The sequence below is a fragment of the Penicillium samsonianum genome, assembly GCF_028829775.1.
Source record: "Penicillium samsonianum strain IBT 33392 chromosome Unknown utg000010l_segment0_segment0, whole genome shotgun sequence".
In the NCBI taxonomy this organism is placed as follows: domain Eukaryota; kingdom Fungi; phylum Ascomycota; class Eurotiomycetes; order Eurotiales; family Aspergillaceae; genus Penicillium; species Penicillium samsonianum.
Window position 1 is genome coordinate 640,789 of NW_026643268.1, and position 27,352 is coordinate 668,140.

Below are 27,352 nucleotides of genomic sequence, written 5' to 3' on the forward strand. Positions count from 1 at the left end.
AAATTTGTTATAGCTTACAAACAGGAGGTCTCAATTTCGGAGGGAACAAAAGGATAGACAGAATCATGATATCTCATCGGAGACATGTGAAAGTGTGCAAGGAGTAAGATACCACGCGCCCGGGGTTGCGAAAAACAAACCGTAGAATGAAGAAAGCTGACCTTCCCCAAGTTTACTGAAGACAGACGAAGAAAATGGGACAAAAGATTACAAAATAGATTCAAGGGGCCGCCATATCAATCCTAGCAGCAGTAATACCAACGTAGCCCCAGCCCATGCGAAAGGTCTATTTTCTGTCTTTCTGGGCAACACCCAGCGGGGGCCTGATCGCTGTGGTAGCGGAATGAAGCTCAGCGCTATTGCGCCCTGGAGGATCTTCAAGGCTTTCTCTGTTGTTCGTTTCCAGCATATGGCACATAATACCGCAAAATAAGCCTCCAGAACAGGTTATCATGTGTCTGCAGCCTCACCACCATCCGGGAAGCCTTATAGATTCTGGTCATGCGATCAATCTGCAGTTTGTTGAATAGACACAGGTGATGGTCAACCTCCTGATCGGAGAGCCTGTGTTGGTGATCCTTCGTATTCAAGGCATCATATATTGTGTTGGCCAAGGAAGCGGCATCTTCAATGGAGCAATTGGCGCCTTGCGCAAGGTTTGGCGTCATCTAAATATCCGGCTGTCAGAAACGTTGTAGTCACTGGTTAGTGAGCCATACCTTGTGCATGCTATCGCCGATACAGACAATGCGTCCGAAGTGCCACGTTCGGAATATATTCTCTTCCAAGGGGGCCATGGAGTAGATCTCTTGCCTCTGCCATAATTGCGCAAACTGAATATTCCCCCATACGTACATTTCAGTCAACTGTTCGCATAATGAGGCGGCATCTTTGGGAGAGAAGCGTGGCGCACTGCTATATGGATATGTATTATCCAGTTTTAGGACGACGAACCAGGACTGCCGTCCATGAATTCCAGGAGCAATGATGAAAGATTTCCCGTTGTGGACACTCAAGTGTAGATGGCCAATCTTCAGTTCGGGAACCTCCGAGGAGATGCCGAAGATACAGGCATAGCTTACGGTCATTCCTGAATCAGTTACAGCGATTTGTTAGCCTCCTTTCTATTCAATTGTTGCGGGGTTACTGTAATTCTCGGATTAGTTATGTTTTGTTCAAGGCACACTAACCCGTCTTTTCGTCACTAGGGATCATGCCAGGCCGCAACGTGTCGGCAATGTGCCACATTTGTGTTCGCACACAACTATGGACCCCGTCAGCCCCAACAACTAGGTCACCCCGATAGAACCGCCCATCCTGCGTGTGAACCAGTACAATGTTCTGATTTTGATATTCAATGCGGTTGACTGTTTTGTCCACGTATATTTTCGATTTTTCGGGAAACGAGTGATACAGAATCTCGAGTAACTTCTGTCGACTAATGAATGCCATTGGGAACCCGAAGCTGATGAAGGCCATCTCAGTTAACCTAGTCCAAGTGATACGAGATCGAAGAGATGACAACATACGCTTCATGCATAACCTTGGGGTAGGGGCTGCTGAAATGGAATCCATCCGGAAAGCGGACGTGGGCCACATGCATCGGCTCGATAAGCCTCTCCACAGCTTCATAAAGTCCCAGCTGCTCCAAAATCCGCCCTCCATTGGGCATAATCGCAACGGATGCTCCTTCGTAGGCCGCAATTTCCGATCGTTTCTCGAGGATGATGCAGGTGATGCCTGCTTTATATAGGCAGTGTGCTAGTGAAAGGCCCGCAATGGAACCCCCGACAATAATGACCTTAAATTGAGAATCGTCCATGTCTTAGCTGGAAGGGAGGGTGAAAAGTAACAGAAACCAACAACAAGGCTATTTGCAAGGTTGTTGAATAAATAAATTAAATAAAACATATCTTGCGAAAGCCACTGCTTAGCAAGCTACGGCTTCAATTGTAGCTTCAATTGAGTTGGCTGCAAAACGGTGCCGACAATATTACCCCCCACTATACCCACCTCAGATCCTACCCTGCGCGATAAGCCATATTCAGATTCATGGGTGACAAATTTGAAACTGGTATCGCATGTGAAATCAGGTCTATCCGTTCGAGTCGGTGCCCTTTTCGGCGCGCGAGTCTTGAGCCACGGTAAACTCTTCCCGAAATTGTAGATCATGCCAGGCAGCTACTTGCGGCTACCATATGTTCAGTGTGGCCGTCATCTCTTTGCTGGAGCGGAAAAAGGTATTAGAGGCCCCCGCTAATATCTACAGACAGGAACAACCAAGGAGTGGAAGCTATAACCCTGCAAGTCGTTTAACAAAATGAATCGATAACGAATTTTGTCTATGGCACAGTACTGCAGCTTCCAAAACCCCCGAGTTTGTAGACAACTTAAAGATCAGTTCGTATAGGCCATGGAGTAAATAGACAGTATTCGAGTGCTCAACGTAGGCAATTCCAAGCTACACAACGCATCGGGACATTGCCCGTTCAATACTTCCCATATTGTTCTTGAGGCCCAAAGCATCCTCCTGATTGAATTTCTGTATGCCGTACTGCAGAGCTATCTGGATTATGGCGTCGACTCATCAATATTTGCTGCAAAGCCACAACCAAAGTTCGCTCACTATTTGAACGTACGACTCCCGGCTCTAGCTTTATTTCGGCTTCCTTTGTTGAAGATCATAGGCGGCTTTCCGCTCGGACCGGCGGATGTACCATAGGCAGGCTCCGTATGAGCCATCTAACAAAAAGAAGGCCACACCACCCCACCAGCCCAGGGGACTGTGCCATACAACATTTGAATATCCGTATTGATACCGCAATATCTCATAAGGTAGCGCAAGAACAGTCCCCACGAAACGACTGATCCTACAGCCACGAAGAAACTAGTCAGCTCATATAATACTAGTTGCGCGACTGAGGTCACTTACCATATGAAGAAGGACGTGCCTCGAGTACTTCCCCTAACAACAAGTTGGCAAAGCCCACCGGCACTAAGCAGCAGTTGGCAAAACCAGGAACTCCAAGCCGCGGCGGAGCTCTGTCCAACGTGGGCGGCCAAGGCCAAATGCGCAGACATCCAACCGGCAATACTGACCGCGAATATCCAAGGGAGGTTCCGCCTTACCAATGGCGCATGTGCCCATTCGTTCGGGGCAAATTTCATGGCGGCGTATACAACAATGAAATTGAGAGTCAACCAGCTCGCAAAAATGTATGGCCAAATCGGTATGTCAGGCGGATAAATAACGCCGTAAACAAACTCACAGGCGATATTGCAGCAGAGCGGCATCAACGCCATTCCATAGGTACGGTCTTGAAAGGATTTGTGGATCATTGCAATGTAGTTGGCCAACCAGCCTACACACATTCCGATGCTGAGAATGGTGAGGGACCAAGGATCCTCATGGTCCATGACACTCGCTTGAGGAGCCTTCGGCTGGGACATCTTGATGCTTGGGTGTAGGAAAAAGACTGTGCTGCTGCATTGTATGTATTATATATATCAATACTTCTGGGAAGATGCCAATCTACGTCAAAGTAGTAATTGCATGAGGATGATCCTTACACTTTGGACGGTACAGACAAAGCACTGTAATTTGTCGGTTTATCGTACATACTCCCAGATAAGGCGATGCGGTGGTTCGCCGGTACGGATGGCTGGGCCAGAGCCACAAACTCATGACGGGGTTGGAGGAAGAATCACTAATGAGGGTTACTTCAATGAAGAGTATCTTTGTAACCCCTTCTACCAATGGTGTCAACTCGATCGTTGCGCCGAAACGAACAGAACTCATCCACGGAGCTGCCACGTTTACACAAATACAGGCAGTATCCGCCGCCTGCCCACCGGGGGGAAAACACTGCATTTGAGAAAAGCCGACAATTACTAGGTTAGGATTCTTTCAAGTTCCATATTGATCAATGGATCTAGTCAGTCATTGAACTTCAAAAGCTCGACTGATGGTAAAACTATAATCAAACTATAACGGGTTTGGCCTCTCAAAGGCTAGAAGACTCTTTCTTTTGAGGATTCACCGGGTTTGGAAGATTGTTTTAGAGTCGATGCAAATTTCACAATGAACCGTTTATTATTAAAAAAAATTCGTCGGCCTGCATTCCCCGGCTGGGCGGATTCTTTCATGGAAGACAGTGTAACGTAAGCCAACTTGATGTTCATTAACTTTAACGGAAATGAGACACAGGACACAGGGGCCAGTGACCGAGCCCCAATTCCAGAGCTTGTTTATATGAACCCACGGGTGAAGGGTGCCTTTAAGTTATTGCGCCATGAATTTTCTGGTAGGACATCAAGAGACCCAGCACCTTGCTCCGTGAAGTCCAGAAACGGCGAGATTTCGCCTAATTTGGGGAGCTGATTACATACATCCCTGCCGCAATTCCCGGCCCAATATTCAAAACAAAGCGTACAGATCATGGGAACATAGAAGTTGAACGGATCATCACTTTAAATTCAAAATTAACGAATAGAGTTGTGCAAGAGCGCATCATAGAAATAGTTCCAGCATTTACTTCATCTACTCACCTATGCTGGGGTCTCTGTACCCTGGATCTGATACACTATAACATCCAATCAAGGGCCTAGATGCCATTCCGCGACGTTACATTCACCTGCACGTATCAGCTGCAACCTAGGCAACAAGCTTTTTCAGCTCATAGGTAGCTCATCAGCTTTGAAAATAGCCCAGATTCAGCATATAATTTGCTATGGAAGATTTGCTGGAACGGCAACAGTAAAATCAATGGTTGAGCAAAGCAAGAAGTTTCCATCGTCATCACTGACTTCAAGCGTAGTTATATTTCAAGGGAGTGTCGCTATTAAATTGATAAAATGATAGGTTATTTGTTCAATAGATCGTGGTATCAAAACTTTTGCTACTTTTTATCGTCCATCAATCGTTCTTTGTTGACACAATGTCGGAGACCAATGAGATCACGACGCAAAGTACAACGCTTGTTGGGTGTCCCGAAGATGATGCATTGTTGTCCAGGGTTAAGCAGTCACTCTTACTTTCTGCCCAGCACAGCAGGGAGCAGATGAAATCGGATGGGCACTGGTGTGGTGAAGTTAAAACGAACGCAACGACAACCGCGGAGTACGTCTTCCTATACCAGGCTCTAGGTCTAGACCTCAAGCGAGATCGAGAAGCAATCATCTCCTGGCTACTTTCCGAGCAAAGGTCAGATGGTTCTTGGAGCATTGCCACATATTACTCAGGGGACATTTCAGTAACAGTAGAGGCTTACCTTGCTTTGAAGGTCCTGGGTGTCTCCGAGGTGAGTGCCGCATTGCAGAAAGCTCGCAACTTCGTCATTGCGTCTGGTGGTATGGCCAAGGTCCGCATTTTCACTCGGATATACCTCGCCATGTTCGGCCTCTTTCCCTGGGCCGCCGTCCCAGAGTTGCCCCCCGAGTTAATCCTCGTGCCATCCATGTTCCCTATTTGTATCTACCAATGGTCGGCATGGGCGCGGGCTACTGTTGTTCCGCTCCTGGTTATCTCTCACCATCGTCCAATCTACGCCCTTCCAAATGGAAAGTCTGAGCCCAACACGTACCTGGATGAACTCTGGTGCAACCCCACGGATAAGATGGCTCCCTACGCTGATGGTCTGTTGAAATCATGGGGATTGGACAACGTCGCCTTTGCGTTCACCTTCATTGATTCAATTTTACATCGCTTGAATGGCCTGAGATCGTTCAATCCCGTCCGTCGGTATGCCATCCGGAGGTGCGTCGAGTGGATCCTTGGGCACCAAGAGGAAGCGGGCGATTTCGGCGATATCATGCCGCCACTGCATGGAGCTATGTTTGCTCTGACCTTGGAAGGGTACCGACTCGATTCGGATCCTATCCAACGAGGACTAAAAGCCATTGAACGCTTTGCGTGGTGTGACAAGCGCGGGAAGAGAATTCAAACTACAGTTTCCGCTTTTTGGGACACCAGCTTAATGATTGTTGGCCTCAGTGATGCAGGAATGACAGCAAAAAACCCGTTGCTGACAAAATCTATGGCGTGGGTCCGAGGCCGACAGATCCGCACTAAACACGGTGACTGGATGGTATACAACCCCAAACTGGAACCTGGTGGCTTTAGTTTTGGGTACTTCAACACATGGTATCCCGACATGGATGACACGGCGGCAGCTGTTGTGTCGATGATCAGGCAAGACTCTGATTCGGTGCATTCGTCCTGTGTTTTGGATGCGCTGAAATGGCTTCTGGGTATGCAAAATAGAGACGGCGGCTGGGGCGCTTTCGATCGAGACAACAATAATCTGTTTCTCAATAAGATCCCTTTCAGTGATATGGACGCCTTGTGTGACCCGTCCACTGTGGACGTCAGTGGTCATGTCCTTGAGACCTTCGGTCTGTTCCTCTCAGTCAGCAGGCAGCACAAAACGTGGATTGCTGAGAATGAGCTTGTCGATCGTCTTACGTCCGCTTCGCAAAAAGCGATTGATTACCTGTCTGGCATGCAAGAACCCTCAGGTGCTTGGTACGGGCGCTGGGGTTGCAACTATATATACGGAACTAGTGCTGCCCTCTGCGCACTGGCGTATTTTGTTGGCACCAGGGTGGACAACAGATGGACGGAGAAGGATGATAGCATCCATGATGGTGTTTATAATGCAATACAATGGTTGGAGACGACACAAAACCAGGACGGCGGCTGGGGAGAGACACTGTACTCCTATAAGGATCCTCTGCGAGCTGGCTGCGGTCCATCAACGGCATCACAAACAGCTTGGGCCCTTATGGGCCTGATCCCCTACTTATCATCGTCGACAAGAGTGGTTAGCAAGGGGGTAGAGTATCTGTTGCGAACACAGACGAAGGCCAGCCTTCAAGGGGCGACATGGCATGAGGAATATTTTACCGGGACTGGGTTCCCGAACCATTTCTATATCAGATACTCACTTTACCCTCACTACTTTCCGTTGATGGCGCTTGGTCGGTATGCAAGGGCAATGGGACAACATCCTCTGAGTGAATTCGTATCTCCCACACACACCCAATCTTAGGGCCGGGCAACGGGCCCGGCCCCGTGTCGCCGCTGAGGAAGCAACCTCATGTTTAGCCTCATCCATTCTCAAGATTATAAATATCATTTCTCCTTCGAAAACGTTGGACCGTTCGGTAAAGTCGACGGTCGGGTCGGTCTTTGTATAAATCTGCCCCATTTTTCTGTAAACTGCCATGAACCTTGCCAGCTAGGCGCCCAGCTCGCAATACCCCCAAGGAACAAAATTGTTAACGCACCAGCTTGAGAATTGACCCATACGATGTGTCCATCATGCTATCCATTGCTTGGTACTCTGGCGACGCTCCCAGCTGGTTTTCAACCAACGCACTGTAACGATGGCTCTGAGATAGCTTCCATTCTCCATACAACTAATATTTCCCATAGGTAAAATCAAAATGACAGCTATGAAAAAGGATGTATTTGACCTGTCCAATTGTAACAGCATTTTCTGAACACCTTGAAAGCCAATATATCCTCAAACGTGATGGAAAGTCAAGTTATTGAAGAACAGTACTTTCCCTTATGGTTGAACGTGATGAGTAGACCTCGCCACGGCCCATGGGCCCGCATTGGGCTACTTCCACCTGCCTGTTGTGATAAGTGATAATAAGGTTGATTATTAATTAATTGACTTAAGGAGTTATCATTAACAGGGGTGAGATGCCTCATGTATATATGTTCCCAACCCTGCTATCAGGTTCAGCCACCGTGATACTCTACATGAATAACCCTTGTATTCATATTCCTATTATTCGCATTCGTATTATTCATATTATTCGTATTCCTTCGGAACTCTAGCCAGTGGTGTTCGTAATTTGGCCCACAAGGCTTGGCACAAATAATCAGACCCGGTGCAGCAGTAGGCGTTATATCTCACAAACCTTAGTATGGAAATGGAAGTCTCGGGGTTCTATGCAACGAAGCTCGCAAGTGGATGGCAGCACCCTGTTGTTGACCCGCTATCTTGATTTGCAATCTTCCACCTAGGACATGCTGTATTGTTCGAAGCGACGAGGCCAAGAATAGTGTGTAAGCCATGGCTTTGCGTGGAGCACTGACGGTAGTGCAGAATTATCAGGGCCATCCTGGAGCACTCAAAGGTTCACTGTCAATTATTAGCCAGTAGATCAGCGTGAAATTTCATGACTCACATGTTCTGATGGTCAAGACCAGGGGTGAAGAGACGGCAAGGAGCTGTGGCCCTTGCACTGGTGCATTGTGGTCAAATGTCCACGGATATGGTTGTCCCGCGTCTTTCAATTCAGTGCAGTTTCAAACAGGATTTGTGGGCTTTCACATACCTACAGTACAAGCAGTCGCGCTTCAAATTTGAGGTACATCCAGAGGCGCGACAGTAGATCAGCTCAGTCGGCTGCTATAACAGAGACATCTTTGCATATACACTTTGACCAGCTAACCCAAAACTCGTATCTTTGATCGGCTGGCGTGAATGGCAGTGTATCTGGTGGGAATCATATCTCCCACAGGCACTGCCTGACTTGCTGGTCCACGATGCATTCTATAAATGTCAGTACGGTGGAAGTTTCAGTACTGTGTCAAAGGGGAAGAACTTATCGAGTGCCTCGGACACGGGGCCTGATCGTCTTTGCGTAATGTAGTAATTGCGTTGTAGGGCAAATGGCTGGGGATTTGGGGACATATCTATAGATTTCTCTGCTTATCACTTGAACTTGAATGCTTTGCTTGGTGAAAAAAGTTGGGCACGGTGCCGATCCTATGTGAGGTCTGTTGAAACCCATGTTTTCATTTTTACTCTCACTTTCTGCTGCAACTACCTTGATGCCATATGAATGCTCAGTGGGACTCGAGTGAGGGCCATGTTGAATACTGATACGGAGCCGGTTAAGGAACGTTGGCTGGAAATCAACCCCTCCGCGGCCTTCTAAAGGTGCACTAGCTATCCAATCAGCCATGACGTTGAATAAACTGTCACTCTGAATTACCAAATCATGCCTACAATTTATTTACTTAGGAACGAGCCTTCCCCGCCTCGCTTTATTATTGATTGAGCTGTCTCAGGTCTTTTGGTTCTTTGTAATACACTTCAAAGCTTTGCAGGTTCTTTTCGTTTAGTTCGCGTACCTAGAGCTCAGCCTCATGATCGTTTTCATCCTCCGGCTCAATGTCTCCAACATAGTAACCGCGTTCTGCATGCAACTACAAAGTCAGTATCTTCCCCAAGTATAATGGCCAGTATTCGCATAGTATCCCCAATTCATCAGAGTTTCATTTATTTGATTCTTGCCAAAGCGCAGACAAATGGTACAAAATCACTCAATTCTCTTTTTTTTGCCCCTCTATCAAGTTCCCAATCAAATTCACAGTCTGCACCCTATCCGATTCCGATGCATCCCAGCCAAGTGGCTTCGTTCAATAGGGCATCGAGCAATTTCAGCCATGGCGAAAGCTTGGAACTCTACGGTACCCAAATTTTTAATGCCCTAATAAACTTGACGTTGGTTGGACCAAATTTTGCCATGAACGAGATATCTGCTCCGGCAAGCTGATTTCAAATTTGTTCCTCGAGTACAGTATTGAAATCATTTCGTCGTGGGTTGTGTTGCACATTTGTCATAGTGCAGGTTTCATTGTCCTATGTTTGTATTTAGGGAAACAATTGGTTACACAAGGACTCCCTACAACATGTTGTCGGGTCAGGCCTTCTCCCATTTCTCTTCTCTTCTTTTTTTCTTGGCTTTGTGCCTTCGTAGAATGGACTCTTTTTTCAGATCAGATTTGCCTCGTCACATTATCTTAAGTTTCAGCAGCACGATTATTCTCGTTTGGACGTTAGGTACAAACGGAATAGCAGAGTATGGACAGATCAAGACCTCCAGAAGTATCCGTGCATTGAAGAAGTGCGTCCCCTGGCTCATTGAGTGCATCCTTGGTGTATTCGCAAGTGGGGAGTTCTTGATATAAGAGCAGATCTCGCCCGAAGAGTAACCTTTCAAGTGGCAGATTCCTTTAGCAATGAAACAGTACAACTTTGTCCCTTAATTTTTAGTTGGATTAAACATACGATGATACTGCTCTAGAGTTCAGCCGCAATAGGTGGGGCTATACTTGCAAGGTTCTCCCAGGGACATGTTTCCCGGGACCAAGCAGATGGGAAGCAACAAGAATTACGGCCAGCTTCATGGATAGGGGGTATGGTAGGATAGTAAAGTAGAAAGTCGGGTATATCATAGAATAGAAGCAGACATGAGGCAACAGAGTGAATGTGATATCCTTATGTGTCCCTATGGCCCTTTAACTTGCAATTTTAGAGGCTTCAGAAATGCTACATATTGCAGGGGACAAATTTAATGCATTGGAATGAAAGGCACGGCTTGGATGAAAGTATAGTATGATTACACAACATATTCTACAATTATAACAATGCTACAAAGTCTGCATATATTAAGTCTCAGGAGGCCTAGACCGTCTCATGTCTAGACTATTACTATATACGGGTCTATCAGAAAGCAGCCACCTTTGAATAGTCAACTATGGGATTTCAAATAATATCCCTAGGACCCGGAGGTTCTCACTTATTCTCTGATTAATAGAGAAGGAAAACCATAGATTGGTATTCATCACCCCTTGCGAACGGCAGGCACGATGCTTTATAAAATATTCGCATTCCGGATTGAATGAAATATCTCGAAAAATCCACATGTGGCTACCTATTTGTATAGCAGACCAGAAAAACAAAAGCCTGGTTTGTGCTCTTATCTCTTGAATAGCTAAAAGGTCTTTCACAACACTGGCGTCAGTCAACTATATTGCGTTTGTGATCAAGCCAAAGGCTCCTAAGTGCGGACCATTTGACAATACTTACCACACACGATGCTGTTCAGCGTGCTGCGTATGGAAGGCGACCTGCTAAGGGACTCATTTTGAAGAGCAACGCTTTCGTTCACGATGACTATTGTTAGTATCTATTCATGTGAGTCCAATAGCCTAGAATTACATGAGCAGATACCACATTCACCATATCTCAGGTCCATTAGGTCGGTTATACAAGGCCTGTTTGATCTTGAGCAGGGTCATCACCCCACCATACGGGCACCGGACCCGCTATGAAATTTGGCTTCAGTAACAACGTACTATAATGAGACCTAATTATAAACTTCTCGTAAGCCTAAAATGATGGAATAAAACCAGCAAAGAACTAAGATCTATATACATATTGCTACAAAGGGCCATTGTTTAGCAATTACCACATACCACATTAAATCATTATACCAAGCTTAGCAGTAAATATTGTACTGAAAAAGATCTTCGGTTCGTTGGTGCTACATAACGGACTATCTAGAATAAAAAGAACGATTAAGGGACTGAATAGATAAGAGATAAACCAGTTACTAAAAATTCCGACTAGTACAATGTCTTATTTCACATTTCAGAACGCGCTTAAGTAGTAATCGAAATAGTTGTGGTTGTTATAAGACCAAGAATGCAGGTCTTTCTCAATTCCGACCCACTTTGAAAGCATATGAAGTACATACTGCCGACATGAGTAAGGGGCGGGGTAAAACGGAAAAGAATGATTGACTACACATACCCAACTCAGGTTCGTTGTCCGCCAATGACAATCACTTCCTAACGAATCCATAATATTCCTCCTATTCATCGGAAAATTTGATAATCAACGTTGAAAGTTTAAAATGCACGTGCATCCAAGTGAACAACTAAACTCTTGTTTTATTTGATACCGCTCAACGCGAAAAAGTTCGAACAGGCTCTGAATCACCTCCAGTGTTATTGTATATTCGATAATCTTGGTGGCGTCAAGCACAGGATTGCTGTAATACAACATCGAGATTCACATCCCACCTGCGATATGCCTCTCATTAACGCCGGGCCGATTATTGAAGAAATCTTTGTTCCTGAATGTATTCTAGCCTCTGCATCAATGAAGATGACCTCGACTCAAGGGGCTCGAAATAGCTCGCCTTCTTACAACCAACTCGACAACCCAGACGGTGAAATCAAAGTTCAGAAAAAACGGCAGCCCACAGTGAGCTGGGCGCCTGATGAGGTTGACATATGGGAAGCTCCAGGACGCCAAACAAGCCGTTTATTTGCTCTGGAGGAGATGAGAGGAAAGTTGGTTCCGACCGCTGAGGAAGATGGTGGACCAAGTGATCCTCAACCTCCGAGAAGCAGGAATATATCTTTCCGCCTACACTGGAGTAAGGCAATCCGATATTCACAGCCTGGAGGAAACTTTGAAGGCCTCTCAGGCAGCAACACGCACGGATTATCCAGAGAAAGAACGTACAGTGCCCCTTTGCCCCTTCGCCAGTCAAGCGGTACAGCCAGGAAAACCCGGAACAGCAGCCTTAGGAGCCTGTACAACATGGCTGATCTGGTCAATATCAAACGCCAGCGTCAATATTGGAAGCAGCTACTTATTGAGTATGGAACATACACAGCTCTCGCTGCTTTTGTGTACTTTGTTCTTGTGGGTGTGCCCTTGTGGAAAGGGGCTGTGTGCTGGCTCTATTGGGTGATGCAACATAAGCTTGTCTTCTCATGCGGCTGGGCCATTGCTATCGCTCTAATTATATTGTATGTTGCTGCTTATCCGTCTCCTTGCTAAAGGTCAGAAAATGGTATACTCTGGAATTACTTACATATGAAACTTCGACAGCTTTTCCTTCATACCTCTTCTTCACACTTTTGAAAAGAAAGCGCCAGGACCTGAATATTACCAACAGCGTCATATTACCCCAGCCACCACAGATACTGCTCTTTTAATCCCATGCTATAAGTCGGGTCATATCATTGGCCGGACTCTCGAAGCTGCATTGAAGATCTTCCCTGCCTCTCATGTCTATGTGATCGCCAATGGCAACTCCTCAAGCCCTCTGGACAATACCGAAGCAATATGCCGAACCTATGGTGTCAACCATATCTGGTGTCCTGTCGGGTCTAAAATTGTCGCGTTATTCATCGGCTGCTATGCGGTCAAACACTTCCGCTACGTTCTTCTCATTGACGATGACTGCATCCTTCCTCCGAATTTTCCTGTTGTCGTTTCCCGGTTAACCAACCACGTGCGCTGTATTGGATACACAATCAAATCCGTTAGCTCGGATTCTTTGAAAGGGTCTTATTGTCAACAAGCACAGGATTTGGAGTATAAGTTGGCGGGTTTACAGCGCAGCTTCGCAGGAAGACTTGGCAGTGCCACCTTCCCTCACGGGGCTATATCTCTCTGGGAGAGAACATTTTTGAAGGATACCCTTCGACACCACCCTGGTTTCTCTATTAGTGAAGACTGGTTCCTGGGAAATAGCTGCCGAAGGCTCGGAGGAAGAATACAGATGTGCAGTGCTGTGTTCGTGGAAACCACCACGCCGTCTGCTTTCATTTGGACTGACCGCAATCGGAGCAGAGGTGGTTTCGGTGAGACAACAGTCTTGCAGCAGCGCTTTTTGCGGTGGAATTTCTTCGTAGCCAATGCAATCTGTCACAATTTGGTTTACATCTTTGGGTCCTGGAAGTTGGGTTGGTGGGAGATCGGGGCGAAATTATTTGTCATCCAGGAGGTACGTACCTACCTTACCTTAACTTGATGCATTTGCTAATATTAATTCCCTTGCGGGATCGTACAGGTTTATGAGACCATGTTGTACCTACTCACCCCTTTTCTACTACCCATCTCACTTCTAATCCGACCTTTATTCTGTATTTCCCTTTTGCTAACAACATTTGGGTTATATCTGCTGAATGCCATCATCTTCAACGAAATTCATCTGCGGTTGAAGAATGAGCGTGTGCAACTGAAGATTCTGCTCTGGTACTATGTAGGCAATATCTTCCTTGCCACTGAGTTTATATGACCCTTCTAACGCTTTGAACGAGCAGATGCCCTACAAGGTCCTTATCAGTCTAATGAATGTCGCTAGTTGCTATTGGTCCTTGTACAAATATGCCCGCTATTTTGCAAAGCGACACCCTAAGCTTAACGAAGATCACAAGGCTGTCGGGATGGTTCTAAAATTGGAGGAGATGACACAAAAAGACCGAGGACATCGAATGCGATGAAGAACTATGACGGTCAGGACGGTTGGCGTACGTTAGAGAGAAAGCGGCATCGCTAATCTCCAAGAATTCTCTTTTCAAGGAAATTGTTGTTAATCGGAATTTTTGATGCAGACGAAATTAGCATTTGGCGGAACCTACCGCCCGCACCGTAGAAGGCAAAACGGGATGGGCTGTAAACCATTCCTGTGGGTTTTCCCTGATCAATTTACGGATCTTGTTTTATCTCACAAGCAGAAGGAATGCTGTCGAAAGATATCAAGAACTACCTCGTAATCAACATGTATGAAATAGGGATTACGGAAGAAATACTAGAATTTTGTCTATCACCGGGCCAGACTCTTACCCTCAACACACATTTCCCCTCGGGCGATCATTCGCGGCAGCTTGATATCCAAAGCCCCTATGCGGAATTTGTGACACTCCTGAGTTTGAATTTTCTCAAGTTACTTCATATCACCGTGGATCCCCTGAGTCACCAGGACCAATGCGTAGATACCAAGCATGGTGTGATCGTCAGTTCCAAATAACAAAATGGCCGTGGGCTGATTGACAGTACTATCACCCATGACCCTAACCATACACCCCTGTTTAATCCGCGATGACTGACGCGAATGAGCGTCCGTGAGCTGCCGTTCGTAATCGGGATTCGCCTTCCGGAAGCCAGAACTAGCGGCCGTCCCAACCATCAAGGTTAGGCGTTGCGGTGCAGAGGATTGTGGAAAGTTTTCTGATAAGCGTGAGAATCACGATAGGGCGTCAAAGGAACTCATGAGCGAAGTGCGCTAGGTCATGCGACATTCTGCGAACTCCCTGGATTCTCAACAATTGATACAGGTTCCTCGCTCGTGTATTGGGTCTGGGCGTCCCTGGCCTTCTGTTGTTACTCTTCTGCTGACGGCTTCCAGCGGCCTAATAATCGCTGACCTTTGTGGCTGAGGCCCAGATGATGGCCGAACGCGAAGACGCGTGGGCTCGTGGAGCCACCTGGCGTCAAAGCGGCGCCTCTAGATTTGCCGAGTAGATTGTACTTGGATATGGACTCGAATGGCATGCCCATATCCACACGAATAACCCCTGAACGCCACATGTTTGATGGTGGACCTGGCCGGGATCCACGAATAACACCAACCTTGACTCCGTGATGGGTCAATTAGATAGAGTAGTATTCAAGGCGTAAGAATGTCAAATTACCCTGTCTGTCACTGGCCTTTCTAGAGGCATCGAACCAGGTCGGGGAACCCAGGCCAGGGAATGCGGGCGGGAATGCGGGCCGGGAATACGGGCCGGGATATGATCTAAAGGCTTATATTGGAATGTACATTGACTAGGAAAACTCTCCCAGGGCTGGCAATTCGTCCGGAGGCAGAGTGTTACGGACCCCATGTGGCCGAGTGAATATTCATAACCAGTTGCCCAACGCTTTAGAACAATGTAGTCGAAATTGATACACAACATCATCATTTACGTATTACCCATATAGCTTGGTGCCGTCGAGAGTTACGGTTCCAGTACACGAATTGCTTCATCGATGTAATGCCGAGAAAACCACTATTGTAATATTTTATTCGAATGCTTATTTACAGGCTTCTGCTCCACGTACTCTGTGGTTTGGCGTTGGTCAAATCTGTCCCTACATTCCTAGGATACTTTAGATGAAGAATCGGGGCACACTCACCAAGATCTCGCGCTGCTGAAATATAGCATACTGTAGAAGACAACAACTGTATTCAGAAATATTCTCGATCAGCAGAGTCATGGTAAAGATACGCCGGGTGCTTGAAAATAGACTTCTCCGCAGATGGGCCGGCCCACAACGCCGACTCCTGCCATGTCCGGAAGCCAATCGTTTTCTTGGCTCCTAGTGCAAAAACAGGAGATTTTGTTTAGATCTACCATCTGGTCCGCCAGAACAGTAGAGCGATGGCAATCGCCCAGCCACCTGAGAAGACGAAGTTATGCCTCATTACCCAATAGAGCCAGCACACGGGCCCACTTTACGAAGGCACTCCCACAAAAACCAAATACACCAAAGTAGCGAGCGCGGTAAATGCTCCATATTCAATAATGAGTTGGAGCCAATTTTCACGCTGGTGTTGATGTTGGTTAGATTGGCCCTGTTGTATAATCTGTCGAACTGATGGATGGTAATCTACCACTAAGGACAGGGTTATTCATCGAGTACCCATTTTCTCTTTGTTTTTGTATGGTAAACGGGGTATACTCGGAATACCAGCGTCGTAACACGCTAGGAACGGCTCCTGGGATCTGACAACGCTTCAACAGCGAGATCCAGCTAGAACAACATCAATGAATCTCAAGGGGATCCTTCAATACTAGCACATACCAGTATCCTACAATCCGACATAATATCTTGAGGCTGCTGTTCCGGCATTTCCTGGCTTTGTCGCTGGACTGGTGAACGTGCAAAGACCGACAGTAAACCGTTCTCTGAGAATTATGTGCGTATTTCTGTTCGATGGGTATGCTTGAGGGTTTCCAGACGGTGAATACCGTGCTGGCTTACTCCAGTGAAGGCAAACAGAGAAGTTCTTGCCTCTTGGAGATTGAGAGTCGCTTGGACTTCTGTGGTCCTCCGCGGTCAGAAATGATGTTCTCTCTCCTCCTCCAGAGCAGAGGAGTGGCTCGATAGGCGTCCTTTAGGTTCCTGTGTCCCCAATATATCATATACCCACCTCACAGCAGGGTGCCTTTTTACCGAACGTGGATTTGCCCGTCTGAGCTTGCGAGTTGGTGGTTGGCAGACGAGCTCCTTCGGCCACCTTGAAATGAGACTTGCTTTTACGATGATGAGGCTAAAAGACATCCAGGGGTAAAGATTTCTTCGACAATCGTCCCGCCACTGATGGAAGGCATATCGCAAGTTGTATTTGTAATAATTTCTCAACGCCTGTAATGATCAAGGGCATCTGCGGCACCGATGAGGGTCTCAAGGCCTCTTAGACTTTGTTGTGCTGAGCGTGAAGAATCAGAACGTGGTTTGCTTACTACGAGGCATGCATGTGCATTTTTAATTTTGGCGCTGGGTATCAGATATTTCGGCCTCAATGGAATGCGATTAAATTATTATGGTGACGGGTTCCGCTCGGTTAAGGGTCATCATTGGCTGCAAAATTGAGTTGGTCATGTCCTATGCACATTCTTTACCGTTCGACCGCGCCCCTTCCTCACGATAAGGGTATGTGCTTCCTCTGTTCTCGAAGTCGTCTCTGAATTGGGAGCGCTTCCATTCTTGGTCTAAGAACGACCACATCAAAATTTTGAAACCCACTGGTCGCACCTTACCAAACAGAAAAATGGGCCAGTATAGTAGTAGGAGTTATAAGCCACAATTGGGGACAGGATGGGAGGGGTTCATGTTTTATCTATTGTTTATCAGGTTCCGAGATGTCTCTTTACGTTGCAGGTATTACGTTATATTGCACTAATCAGCTGAAGATCTTCGGCATAGGTCCCAGCTGCTTGAGTGGTCAAAATATTAGGGTGGTACAAGGCGACTGCAAAGTTTTCCCCCTTTGGAGCAATACGGGAGTATATATTGGTTCTTTGCCACTTTGATTCCTCGATATCTTTACCCGATGCATTCAACATCAGGACTCTGGTCTTCAGTTTTTCAATCCTCGAACAGTCCCGTCGTTCCAGTATTGAATATCTCTTATCTTTACAGCAAAATATCATTGACATAAAGTATGCAAGATGTCATTTGCTCAACAAATGTAGCTGCCATTCAACATGTAATTACAGCGACGCATTTCAAGCAGGAATGAAGCAGCTCAGCATAAAGACGATACACCTTAGACTCCAGAAAGACAACTAAACCTTAGTACAATGCAGTCATAAATACTGGTACCATGATTTACAGGGTGCCTGGTATCTGTGTTATGGGGTGACAATCCAGAACGAACTGGCTCTGAGCCAAATAGACCCTTTAGAACATGCAGAAAGCACCGAGACATTGATATGGTGGTATCTGCTCATGTAACGCTAGGATATTTGGTTTTATGGTCAAATATGTTCCGACAAGGACTGTCAATAGAAAGGTGGCTTGCTACAGACTCCCTCAGCATCTTCCTACGCAGCGCGTCAAACAACAGGATGTGCAGTTTGTCAAGCTGTTTGTGAGAATAATTTGGGGACGTTGATCATTCTTTGTTTACCAAGCATGATCTAGTACAGTCCGGGAACGCTATCTTTAAGCAACATAATTGACCACGCTGATGTCATAAAAGACAGATATACTAACTATACAAAAAAGAAAAAGAAGAGGAACTAGGCTTCATTTCCTTAATTTACTGTACAGGCCTGTAGTCAGGTTCTCATTGCTGAGAAGTACATATCATCCAACCTGCAGTGCTTGTGCTAGAGTCAAGGCTTGATATAGACTGTCCGGGCCTCCTCAATCCCCTTACATACAGGCTGTGTACCATCCACATAATTTCGGGATATATTATGTAAACATACTACCTTTTGGTCGGAGTGTGATCTTTCATTCCAATGCATCGAATTCATTCCCTGCGAAATGCGACACAACCGAAGCCTTCGAGCTAAGGGGCCATGGGGATGAGAAGGCTTTGGGAGATAAATAGACACCTACATTCACTCCATCACCTTGTGATTGCTTCATCCCTCTGCTACAAAATAACTTCCTACTTTACTTAACTAATCAAACACCGCACCCAATGAAGCTGGCCGTGGCTCTTGTTGTCTACATCTCCTTGATCCCGGGAACCCTGTCTCTGGTGGAACCTTGCAAAGAGAATCTGGTTTACTGCGGCTCAACCCTGGAGCAGTACCATGGTAGGTTCTATTTATCATAAGATTAAAAGACTTTTTTGCGCAGTTCTATTGCTGAAATGAAATGCGGCTTGAAAGGTTACACTCCGGACGAGATCCGCTCTTATATCAGCAGGTCTTCACTTGGCCAATACATCGTGGATGCACTAGATGAGCCGGAAAACGCACTATTTCGATGCACAGATACTGCTGGGGACCTGAATTTGAGAGCATTCTGCTATTCAGGCTGTACTCAGCCTCCAAACGGTGATGCTTGTGCTGCTGAACCTTAGGGTAAGTACACTCTCCTTCCTCTATTCAGCTTCTTATTCTACACCCCATTAAAACTATAACACAGAGACTTTGAGACCGTTGGGCCTTCACGGATGATACCCGGGGGTGAAATTGGAGGGTGTTTGGTTTTCTTGGGGTTTTAAACTAGGTGTTATTTTGGCTCAGTGGGAATTTCCTATATTGTATGCAAATGCGAAGGCCCTTTTCTTTTTGAAACTGTCTATGTTTAGTAGTTCATATCTCGCGATAGATGATCTCCTGCTAGTCTGGCTGAGCGACGGGTGCCACTCTGCTCGACTGATACCCTTGGGATTCCACTGACCGCTGACGCGGTTGGCTATAACAAAGATCGTTTGGTGACAGGTTCTCTGTCGGGCGATGATTCGCTTGCCGTGTAAACATAACATGTCTCGGCATCCGAACGATTAGACTCGGAGAGGGCGAATCAATGCGTCTAGAGTTCCTTCGTTTCGACTGTATATACCAACACTGCAGAATTGAAATCATCTATACTCATCACACACAGTATGACGTGCCGAAATCTTTATGTCGCTTTTCCAAGGATCTGCTTGAACAGTGATATGTCAAATGTCGTCCAGGGCGCTGTGAGTTTGACAAATATATACTTGATGCTCAAGGACAGTCAACGTAGGGGACGTAAAGAGCTCGGCCATTCCCTGGCAAGAGCTTCTTGCGCGCGATATGTTAGAAGACAATTTCAGTGAGAAAATGATACACGCGCTCGGCTTGACTAACCTGCAGCTGCAGTGACATCCAGGGTAAATGCTCTTTGTATATGTTGCTCGGGATTGGATAGAAAGAAGCGTGCTTAGGCATCAAGTCTACCAAAAACTGTCCAAAGACACCACAACATTTATGACAGCGCCCTCGGTGAAGCGTCGTGTATGTCCTGGTGGTCTCTTCACGCTCGCTCGTATACGGCGAACGGCTCGACAATGCGGTGTAGGATCAGGTAGGATAGTATAGGTCGGTGTTTCGTAGCTCGTGGCTCTTTAGTTGGCTCGGCTGTGACTCGGGACCAGATGGTCTTCTGTCTCGGTTCGTAGCTGATATGGCCAATGTTAACCTGTAGGCTCGAAATGACGGGACCTTTGCCTCACCTTCTCTACGCACGCAGACTTGGAGTAATCATCTGGCTGTCCGCGAAGCTATGGCTCACCTGCCATGAAGCAAGACAAAACCACCAGCATTGCTCGGGTCTTTCGGAGTTCCAGGCTTCAAAGACGCGAGATGCCAACCGAGGACAATGAGGATCACCCATTGGACGCCAGGAATTTGATCCACAAGGAGGTTATTCTTTCACGGAGTCTGAATGCCGAAACACACGGTGGTATAAGCCCATTGTGGCTTGGGCTTTATGTCGGGTAGACACATCAGCACATGACCTGATGCACAGAGTCGACTGAGAGAAGGGCCAAGGTAGACGATATGAACCTTTCGGTGACTTATTGTCGATGCCACCAGCAGTCATGTGGAAGTGATAGACAGCAAGCGATCGAATCGGTAGAGGCGAGCTTGAGCAGACAAGACATTTGCTCGCTTCGCATTCTACTCGAGTGACGGGAATATGAGGGACCTCCTGTTCAACCGTTGTACGGTCCGAGTTAGCAAGGCTTGAATCAGTTGGAAGAGTTGTTATAACTTACCTGTTCGTAAAGTTCGCAAAGTGTACACTTGAGACGAGACGGTCAATTAGCTTCGTGATCATATCAAACGCATTAGACGAATGTGACGTGGAGAATGACATACAGCTCTTACTCTTAACGGTCTTGTACCATTCGTCGACTGTGTCTCACTCGTCGTGTCTCTTGAAGTTTATTCTACTGATATCGTGGAAAGCATTCTTGAAAATGCATATTTTGTCGACTACCCAATGACCGTTGCATTTTTTCGTCCATAAAAATCATGCCTTTTTCCAAACAATATTTTGCACCGTATGTTTGCCCGGCCATTATTCCCTGTTCCTTCTACCGCCTGCAATTATCGCCAGCTTTCTAAGGCTTCATCCGTGCCGACAGATGAGGAGTCGGTCAGGTGTGGCTTTTCGCTGGGTTTAGCCTCAATTGTGTTCCCTGCTGTCTTCCTCGCGAGACGGAAACAAAGATCGGATCAAACATTCACTGGAAGGATCACAGGGAAAGTACGAATCGGTCATCTCGACCGAGCCTTGCAGCGAGGACATCAGATTGGGAGTGGAAAAATTGAAGTCAGTCGTCCAGAGATCAGCCTCTGGAACTGGGTGCGAGTCCAACAGGTTCATGTCATCGGGGTGCAAGTTTAAGTGATCGCGAGAGACAGCAGGCGGGGAGTGGAAGAAGGATTGAGAGGCAGAGATATGTGTGTTGCGATCTTGCTGGTATGAATGGGACGGGATGTCGTCGGTGTTGAAGTTCATGCCTCTGGCCAATTTGCGGAAAACGGAGTCGCAGAGCTGCCATGCTCGTCGTGCGCTGTGTTCCGGCATTGCAAAGAACCAGCGGATGCATTTCTTCGCCAGTCGGACGAGCTTCTCTTTTTCTTCTGGCATATGTATGCAGCCGAATGACAGCTCCAGGAGAATGACGATCGCCGCTTGCATCAGTTGCCGTAGGAAGCACCACCATGGACAGATTGCATAAAGCTGAGGGACGTCCGGCTCGTCCGGAATCAAATCGATCATGCCGGACGCAGAATCCAAGGTGATGACTGCCATCATATGGCTGAAGGTCTGGATAGAACTGTTTTTGCGGGCATCCCGCCGGCAGAGACAAGGGCGGCCGAGAGTGATTCGAGCGCTGTAATATTGGAAGCCCAGTGCTAATTTACAGCGAAGTCGATCGGAGCTGTCGCTGTTTATCTTCTGCGTAAAGTCTAGCGTCGTCGGTAGATTTGACCGCCAGAAGTCGAATCGTGATAGCAAATCATCGATTCGATTTTCAATTTCTGACCACGGCAGCACGACGCAGTTGATTGAATAGACTTTATTGAGAACCTCCTGGGTAATCACTGTCAAATCGCAGCAGTAAAGGTAACAGAGTCCAAAATTCGTAGGCAAATTTTTGATCCAAGATTGGTCGTGTGGTTGCAATTCCTTCCTATTGCTGCTCTGAACGTGAATCCATGAGCTTGCCATGACATTGCCGATCCGCTTGTTTCTCAATTGGGGATCGTTGAGCACTTCAATAGCCGATGGATCTTCGTGAAGCTGATCTTCTTCGAAGGGAAGCGGCAAGGGTGTCGCGTAACCTCCATCCAGCGAAGAGAGAGCTCGACCAGTCATGATGCATAGCGTATGTTCGAGAGAGTATATGCACCACCATAGCTTATAGCGAGCTTCTTTAGAGACGTTTGGTGCTGACAGGTTCTCATTCTTCAAGTTGATACCGAGTTCGATGGCGGAACGCACCGCCAAAGCTGAAATTCTCCATGCTCTATACAAGCTGTTAGGGCCATTCCACAGTAAAATAGCGTATTTAGTGCGAACCTGTTGATTTGGTTCGAGGCAAGCAGGTAAAGTGTGATTAGGCCTTCCACTTGGACTTGTTGAAGATCGGGATGACTGAATAAATGCTCACCATTCATGCTGAGAAGCCTAGCTCGGGTCAGGTATATCAAAGGATCGGTTTCATTCCCACGCCACGGCGCGTTCATGAGTTGGCTGTGTTTAGCCGCGATTGCGAAAATGGCATTCAAAATTGCGAGCCATTTGTCACCGGTTCGGACGCTGTTAAGTGGTGTGGAAGTAGCGAAGAATGTCTTGTATTGTGCGCAGAAGAGTGATTTGCTGATTATGGGGAAAAATGGATGAATCGTTGTCAAGTAGTCGTCAAGAAGTCGGTCCGCTAGCTGCCGCGAAGGCATGCTGTATTTTTGCACCGGTTCCGGTATAGAGATGCCTATGCCGTCAAGATGATAGTCTAGGGTATGCAGAGAAAAGCTATTCTTCGTTTCTTCGTTCTCGTCGGGGTCTGGCTCCAAGGTCCCGCACTTGCCACGGGCTCGCTGCTCAGCTTCTCTCTGGAGCCGCTGCATCCAAGTAATCTCTGAGCTTTTGCCCATGTAACCTGTTGCCCGAGTGTGTTCTGTTCGATTGTGATCTTCTTCCATTTGGTCCATTGTGTCTAGGGATCCAATTGATGAGAGTGGGGATGGCGCCAGTAGGCTCCACCAAGTGTGCCTATTGATAGTGATGGAAAAGTGATTTCTGGATTTTTTTGAAGCGCCAGTGGTGTAAGTGTCGAAGATACGACAGTAGATTGAGCTCTTCGTCTGTCCAAGAGTGTACGTTGTGTGGTTTAGCTTTTCTTCTCATGAGTCGAAGTAGCCGCTCGTCTTTGAGGTAAAGGTGGTGATTGTGAGAAAGTAATTTTTAAACTTGCTACAGAGAGCAGCGTCATTGCATCTGTTCGTGTGGTATAAAATGGCTTTAAGTCAACGAATTACAGGTAAGGACGATGTGATATCTTGCGACCGTATCTGTGGCGGTGTGATATTGTGATATCTGTGACACTACGTGAAGGCAAATCCACCCGCTCCATTCCTCCTGAAGAGTTGGAACTCTTGATCTCTGCATTTTCACAGAATTATCGAGTCAAAATGGTCAGCCCAATGAATTAATGTAGCTATCACATGATGGCGAAACTTAGGAGTAGCAGTGCTCTCAAAGGTTGGCGTGAGTAGTCCCGGGCTCATAACCTGTGGAGAAGTGATGCTTCGGTGTTGATGTTGCAGGTACAGGTGGGCTGACAGCCTCATATATACACATGCTTCCAGTCGTGTCAGGTGATTTCAGCTACCGAGATATTGAACAGTTCCCCTTCTGTCAGGGGGCAATTTCTGTGCGTTCGCACCTGTCCCAACTATCGCAACCATCTCACCTATGAAATAGGTATCAGATGGGAGCGCTCGAAATTACGATTACGATGAACCAGTTTACGAGGCCATAAGACCTTCTGAATGGCAATATATTCCAAGAAAACGGGTTTGCCAAGGAGTTCCCACACCTTGTGAACAGAGTACATTAGTCCGTCACTGTTTGACTCTGCTGGCCCGAAATTCGCGGGCTGTCAACTGGCGATCTCAATGGCTTTTCAATCCGACAGGCCAGGGCCCCGGCGTTCACGATTTCAAGATAGTTACAATCAGTTTGAGTTGGGAAGATTAGAGGATATATATTGAGCCGTACTACAAAGCCGCAAAAGGCTAGCTTGTTACATTCCCGGAAAAGCCTCCATTCTCCCGAGTAGATGAGCCCACTGTACTAAAAGATGTACACCAGATCCTCATGCAGAGCAATGAGTGTACAGTCCCTCGATAACTCCCGCGCAACCTGATTGATGGATATAAAATGTCCGTTGAGCTCGTAGGTGGGTTAGCCGTTTGGCACAGCATTAGCCTCCTTGCATCGCCGACACTTCGTCTGGAATGACTAATGGGATTATCTGTGTCTGCGATGCTTTGAGGATTCGAGGAAGGTAAATTGTGACTTCTGCAGAAACTTGACAAGTGCTAAGTTTGAGCAGCCTTGACATTGAAGGAAGAGGTGGAATAGAAGGGATTGCATCTCGTTTTGCATTACTCGGGATTGTAGGGAAGTTACTGCACGGTAAGTGGGTGAATATATATTGCTAGAGGTAATAGAAAAGAGTTGGAAATTGGGGCTCTAACAGGGTGCCCGATAATAGCAAAATATTGCTGAACAATGAACCTAGCCCTCTTGCTGGAGGTGCAACATACCCAGCAGTCACGTTCCGTCAAGGGATGATTTCTATTTTGGCCAGGAGACCTGAACCCGGAGGACTTTCTATCCCTTTGTGGCTGATAAGTACCAATTCAATGCCACTGGAAAATTCCCAGCTGTGCCAAATATCTTGAGCGTAAATGAAAATAAAAAAAATATGCGTCATTCGGATTCTTCATTCATGAAGTATGATGCCCTTGCCTTTGGATAAAGATGCTAGTTTGCCAGCCTTCTTCCCGGTACAGTATTCCCAGGAATGCATCGGATGTTTCACTAAGTCTCCCTTACTTCTGTTGATCAAATAGTAGATAGTTACATAATCCAAGTATTTAGCTAAGTTAGTGGTTTGTTTGTTTTATCTTGTTTGGGCGCGGTCAGAAATACATATCCAAGCGTGTATAGTTCATTTAAGTCCACTTCTTCCTCAAAGCCATTCTTGAAAGCAAGACTCAACACCGCTTTTGTGTTGCACAATTATCATAAACATACTGGCGGCATCTTCAAAAGCCTCTTACCTACTGCCTTCCTTTTCACCACAGTCTGCCTGACAATGGAGTGTTGGCATATTATGTGCCAAAACCTCGCTGGCTTAGTTCATCCAAAAAAAAGGCCCTCTCTGCGAATTGTTAGTGTTGTTTGACATGAGACCAAAGCTAAGATAACGATTCATGTATTGATGAATATAGGGTCACCTGTCTGACGTACGAAAAGAAAAGGGGTTCAATTCAACCCCTACTGCGAAGTAAGTTTTGTGCATCCTGAATTTCGATGATTCTAGATAAAAATCTCTACTAACTTTTTTTTTCAAAGTTGTCTAAGTCTTTATAGGGCTTTGCCAATCGAGAAAGAGGCCATGGAAATCAGCACTACAGAGGAGCTTCCGCCGACAACCTCTGAAATAGACCTATTGGCAGGGTCTATCGAAATGGACTGCCATAGACCGACCGAGTCTACGTTGACTAGCCAGAGACCCCCTCTCTCGGGGCAAACAAAACAAGACTTGAGGAAGTACGAAAGTCTTTTCGGCCAAGCCCGCCGCAAAAACAAGAAACGAGCTTGCTCATTTTCTGGATGCACTCTTCAAATGTGACGGCAGGCACAACTGTGTTTTTAGGTTCCGGAACAACGGATTCAAGTGCACGATACTATAGGCAATTTTAATATCCCTGAGCATATGCTTCGTCCCAATATCACGGTGTTTTGGGAGTCGTGGCTGTTACTCCCAGGGACAAGCACAATCGTGCCTGAGAGCTCTACCCTAAAACCTGAGGTCTAGCCCAGCCAGCTCATGCCACATCCAAGCCAATAGGTTGCTAAATATGTAAGGGGCCAAGTAAAGGAGAAGTCAGGATTATAGCTTCACTGGGGAGGACGTTTATAGATTGGGGCACACTCACCAAGATCCCGCGCTGTTAAAAATATAGGAATACTGTAGACAACAACTGTATTCGGAAATATTCTCGATCGCCAGAGTCATGGCAACGATACGCCGGTGCTTGAAATAAACTTTGTGGACCGCAGATGGGCCGGTCCACAACGCCGACTCCTGCCATGTCCGGGACCCAATCGGTTTCTCGACTTTTAGCGCAAAAACCGGAAACTTTATTTAGATCCACCATCTGGTCCGTCCAGAATTGGAATCAATTTTTATAAGCTGTCTGCTTGAGTTATTAGAATGGCGGTAGAACTGGGGAAAATGGAGAGAGGAATTGTCGGTTTCGAAGAGAGTATGCCGATTAGGGCGAAGGTCAGTGGAGTGTAAAAATAGCTTCTAGAACATTCTATAGACCAGATAGACGAAGCTGCAGCTTGCCACTCGACAGGGTCCAAGTAATTTTCATGTGAGAGCATCTAGGAGAACACGACCACGGATCGTTTTGAGCCTACCATTCTATTGCCGAAAGTCTGCGTGATAATCCAAATATCTCACCTGCCCAACCATGCCTCCTAAGCAAAATAGACCCGTTCCATTCGCAGGCTGACGGCCCGTCAATTCTGGGCTTGTGGCTCGTGTCTGGGCCTTAACAAAACCTTGAAGTTTCTTCTCCGGGCCACAAATAGAACCTCCTTGATCTACTGTCCCGTGGGTCATCGCTGGTAATTTCATCGCAGAACCGCACCAGCGTCGGTCCACATTCACGCGCGTTATTTGGTTGGTCCGACTAGTGCTTCTTGTGTCCAGGGTCTCATCAGAGTGTGATAGTAGCATTGCAATCTCGCGAGATGGGTGGCGATCGACGAGGAAACAGATCATGGGCCTTGGTAGCTGAAAAGGTTCACTTGGTTATCCTGGAAACTAGGCTCAGATTCCTATTGTTTGTTTTTCCAGGTCTAGACTTCTTTCCTATTCAACGCCAAAGATAGGCAATCATCAATCATCCTGGATTTGGGAGTATGTTCATAGTGTCTGTGCA

General features: G+C 46.6%; 8 protein-coding genes across 8 annotated transcripts; 3 read left to right on the top strand and 5 right to left on the bottom strand.

Annotated features, from left to right (window-relative positions):
* Window positions 1–207: 207 nt before the first annotated feature.
* Window positions 208–1,822, bottom strand: N7471_013805 (FAD-dependent oxidoreductase; the record flags this gene model as incomplete). Its single annotated transcript, XM_057286523.1, has 5 exons — window positions 208–435; window positions 471–668; window positions 720–1,090; window positions 1,191–1,465; window positions 1,530–1,822. 5 exons carry the CDS (start codon window positions 1,820–1,822, stop codon window positions 208–210), a joined length of 1,365 nt encoding a protein of 454 aa, XP_057129002.1.
* An 834-nt stretch (window positions 1,823–2,656) lies between these two features.
* On the bottom strand, window positions 2,657–3,450 carry N7471_013806 (uncharacterized protein; the record flags this gene model as incomplete). The annotated part of the gene is made up of 2 exons (XM_057286524.1): window positions 2,657–2,870; window positions 2,933–3,450. 2 exons carry the CDS (start codon window positions 3,448–3,450, stop codon window positions 2,657–2,659), a joined length of 732 nt encoding a protein of 243 aa, XP_057129003.1.
* Window positions 3,451–4,937: 1,487 nt separating this feature from the next.
* On the top strand, window positions 4,938–7,049 carry N7471_013807 (terpene cyclase/mutase family protein; the record flags this gene model as incomplete). Its single annotated transcript, XM_057286525.1, has 1 exon — window positions 4,938–7,049. The coding sequence occupies one exon, from the start codon at window positions 4,938–4,940 to the stop codon at window positions 7,047–7,049; it is 2,112 nt and encodes a 703-aa protein (XP_057129004.1).
* Window positions 7,050–11,900: 4,851 nt separating this feature from the next.
* On the top strand, window positions 11,901–14,113 carry N7471_013808 (glycosyltransferase family 2 protein; the record flags this gene model as incomplete). The annotated part of the gene is made up of 4 exons (XM_057286526.1): window positions 11,901–12,631; window positions 12,714–13,614; window positions 13,681–13,872; window positions 13,934–14,113. The coding sequence occupies 4 exons, from the start codon at window positions 11,901–11,903 to the stop codon at window positions 14,111–14,113; spliced, it is 2,004 nt and encodes a 667-aa protein (XP_057129005.1).
* Window positions 14,114–14,556: 443 nt separating this feature from the next.
* On the bottom strand, window positions 14,557–14,799 carry N7471_013809 (uncharacterized protein; the record flags this gene model as incomplete). The annotated part of the gene is made up of 1 exon (XM_057286527.1): window positions 14,557–14,799. The coding sequence occupies one exon, from the start codon at window positions 14,797–14,799 to the stop codon at window positions 14,557–14,559; it is 243 nt and encodes an 80-aa protein (XP_057129006.1).
* Window positions 14,800–14,993: 194 nt separating this feature from the next.
* N7471_013810 (uncharacterized protein) lies at window positions 14,994–15,200 on the bottom strand (the record flags this gene model as incomplete). The annotated part of the gene is made up of 1 exon (XM_057286528.1): window positions 14,994–15,200. The coding sequence occupies one exon, from the start codon at window positions 15,198–15,200 to the stop codon at window positions 14,994–14,996; it is 207 nt and encodes a 68-aa protein (XP_057129007.1).
* A 3,610-nt stretch (window positions 15,201–18,810) lies between these two features.
* Window positions 18,811–19,197, top strand: N7471_013811 (uncharacterized protein; the record flags this gene model as incomplete). The annotated part of the gene is made up of 2 exons (XM_057286529.1): window positions 18,811–18,928; window positions 19,004–19,197. The coding sequence occupies 2 exons, from the start codon at window positions 18,811–18,813 to the stop codon at window positions 19,195–19,197; spliced, it is 312 nt and encodes a 103-aa protein (XP_057129008.1).
* A 2,081-nt stretch (window positions 19,198–21,278) lies between these two features.
* On the bottom strand, window positions 21,279–23,314 carry N7471_013812 (fungal specific transcription factor domain-containing protein; the record flags this gene model as incomplete). The annotated part of the gene is made up of 2 exons (XM_057286530.1): window positions 21,279–22,629; window positions 22,683–23,314. The coding sequence occupies 2 exons, from the start codon at window positions 23,312–23,314 to the stop codon at window positions 21,279–21,281; spliced, it is 1,983 nt and encodes a 660-aa protein (XP_057129009.1).
* Between the last annotated feature and the right edge of the window lie 4,038 nt (window positions 23,315–27,352).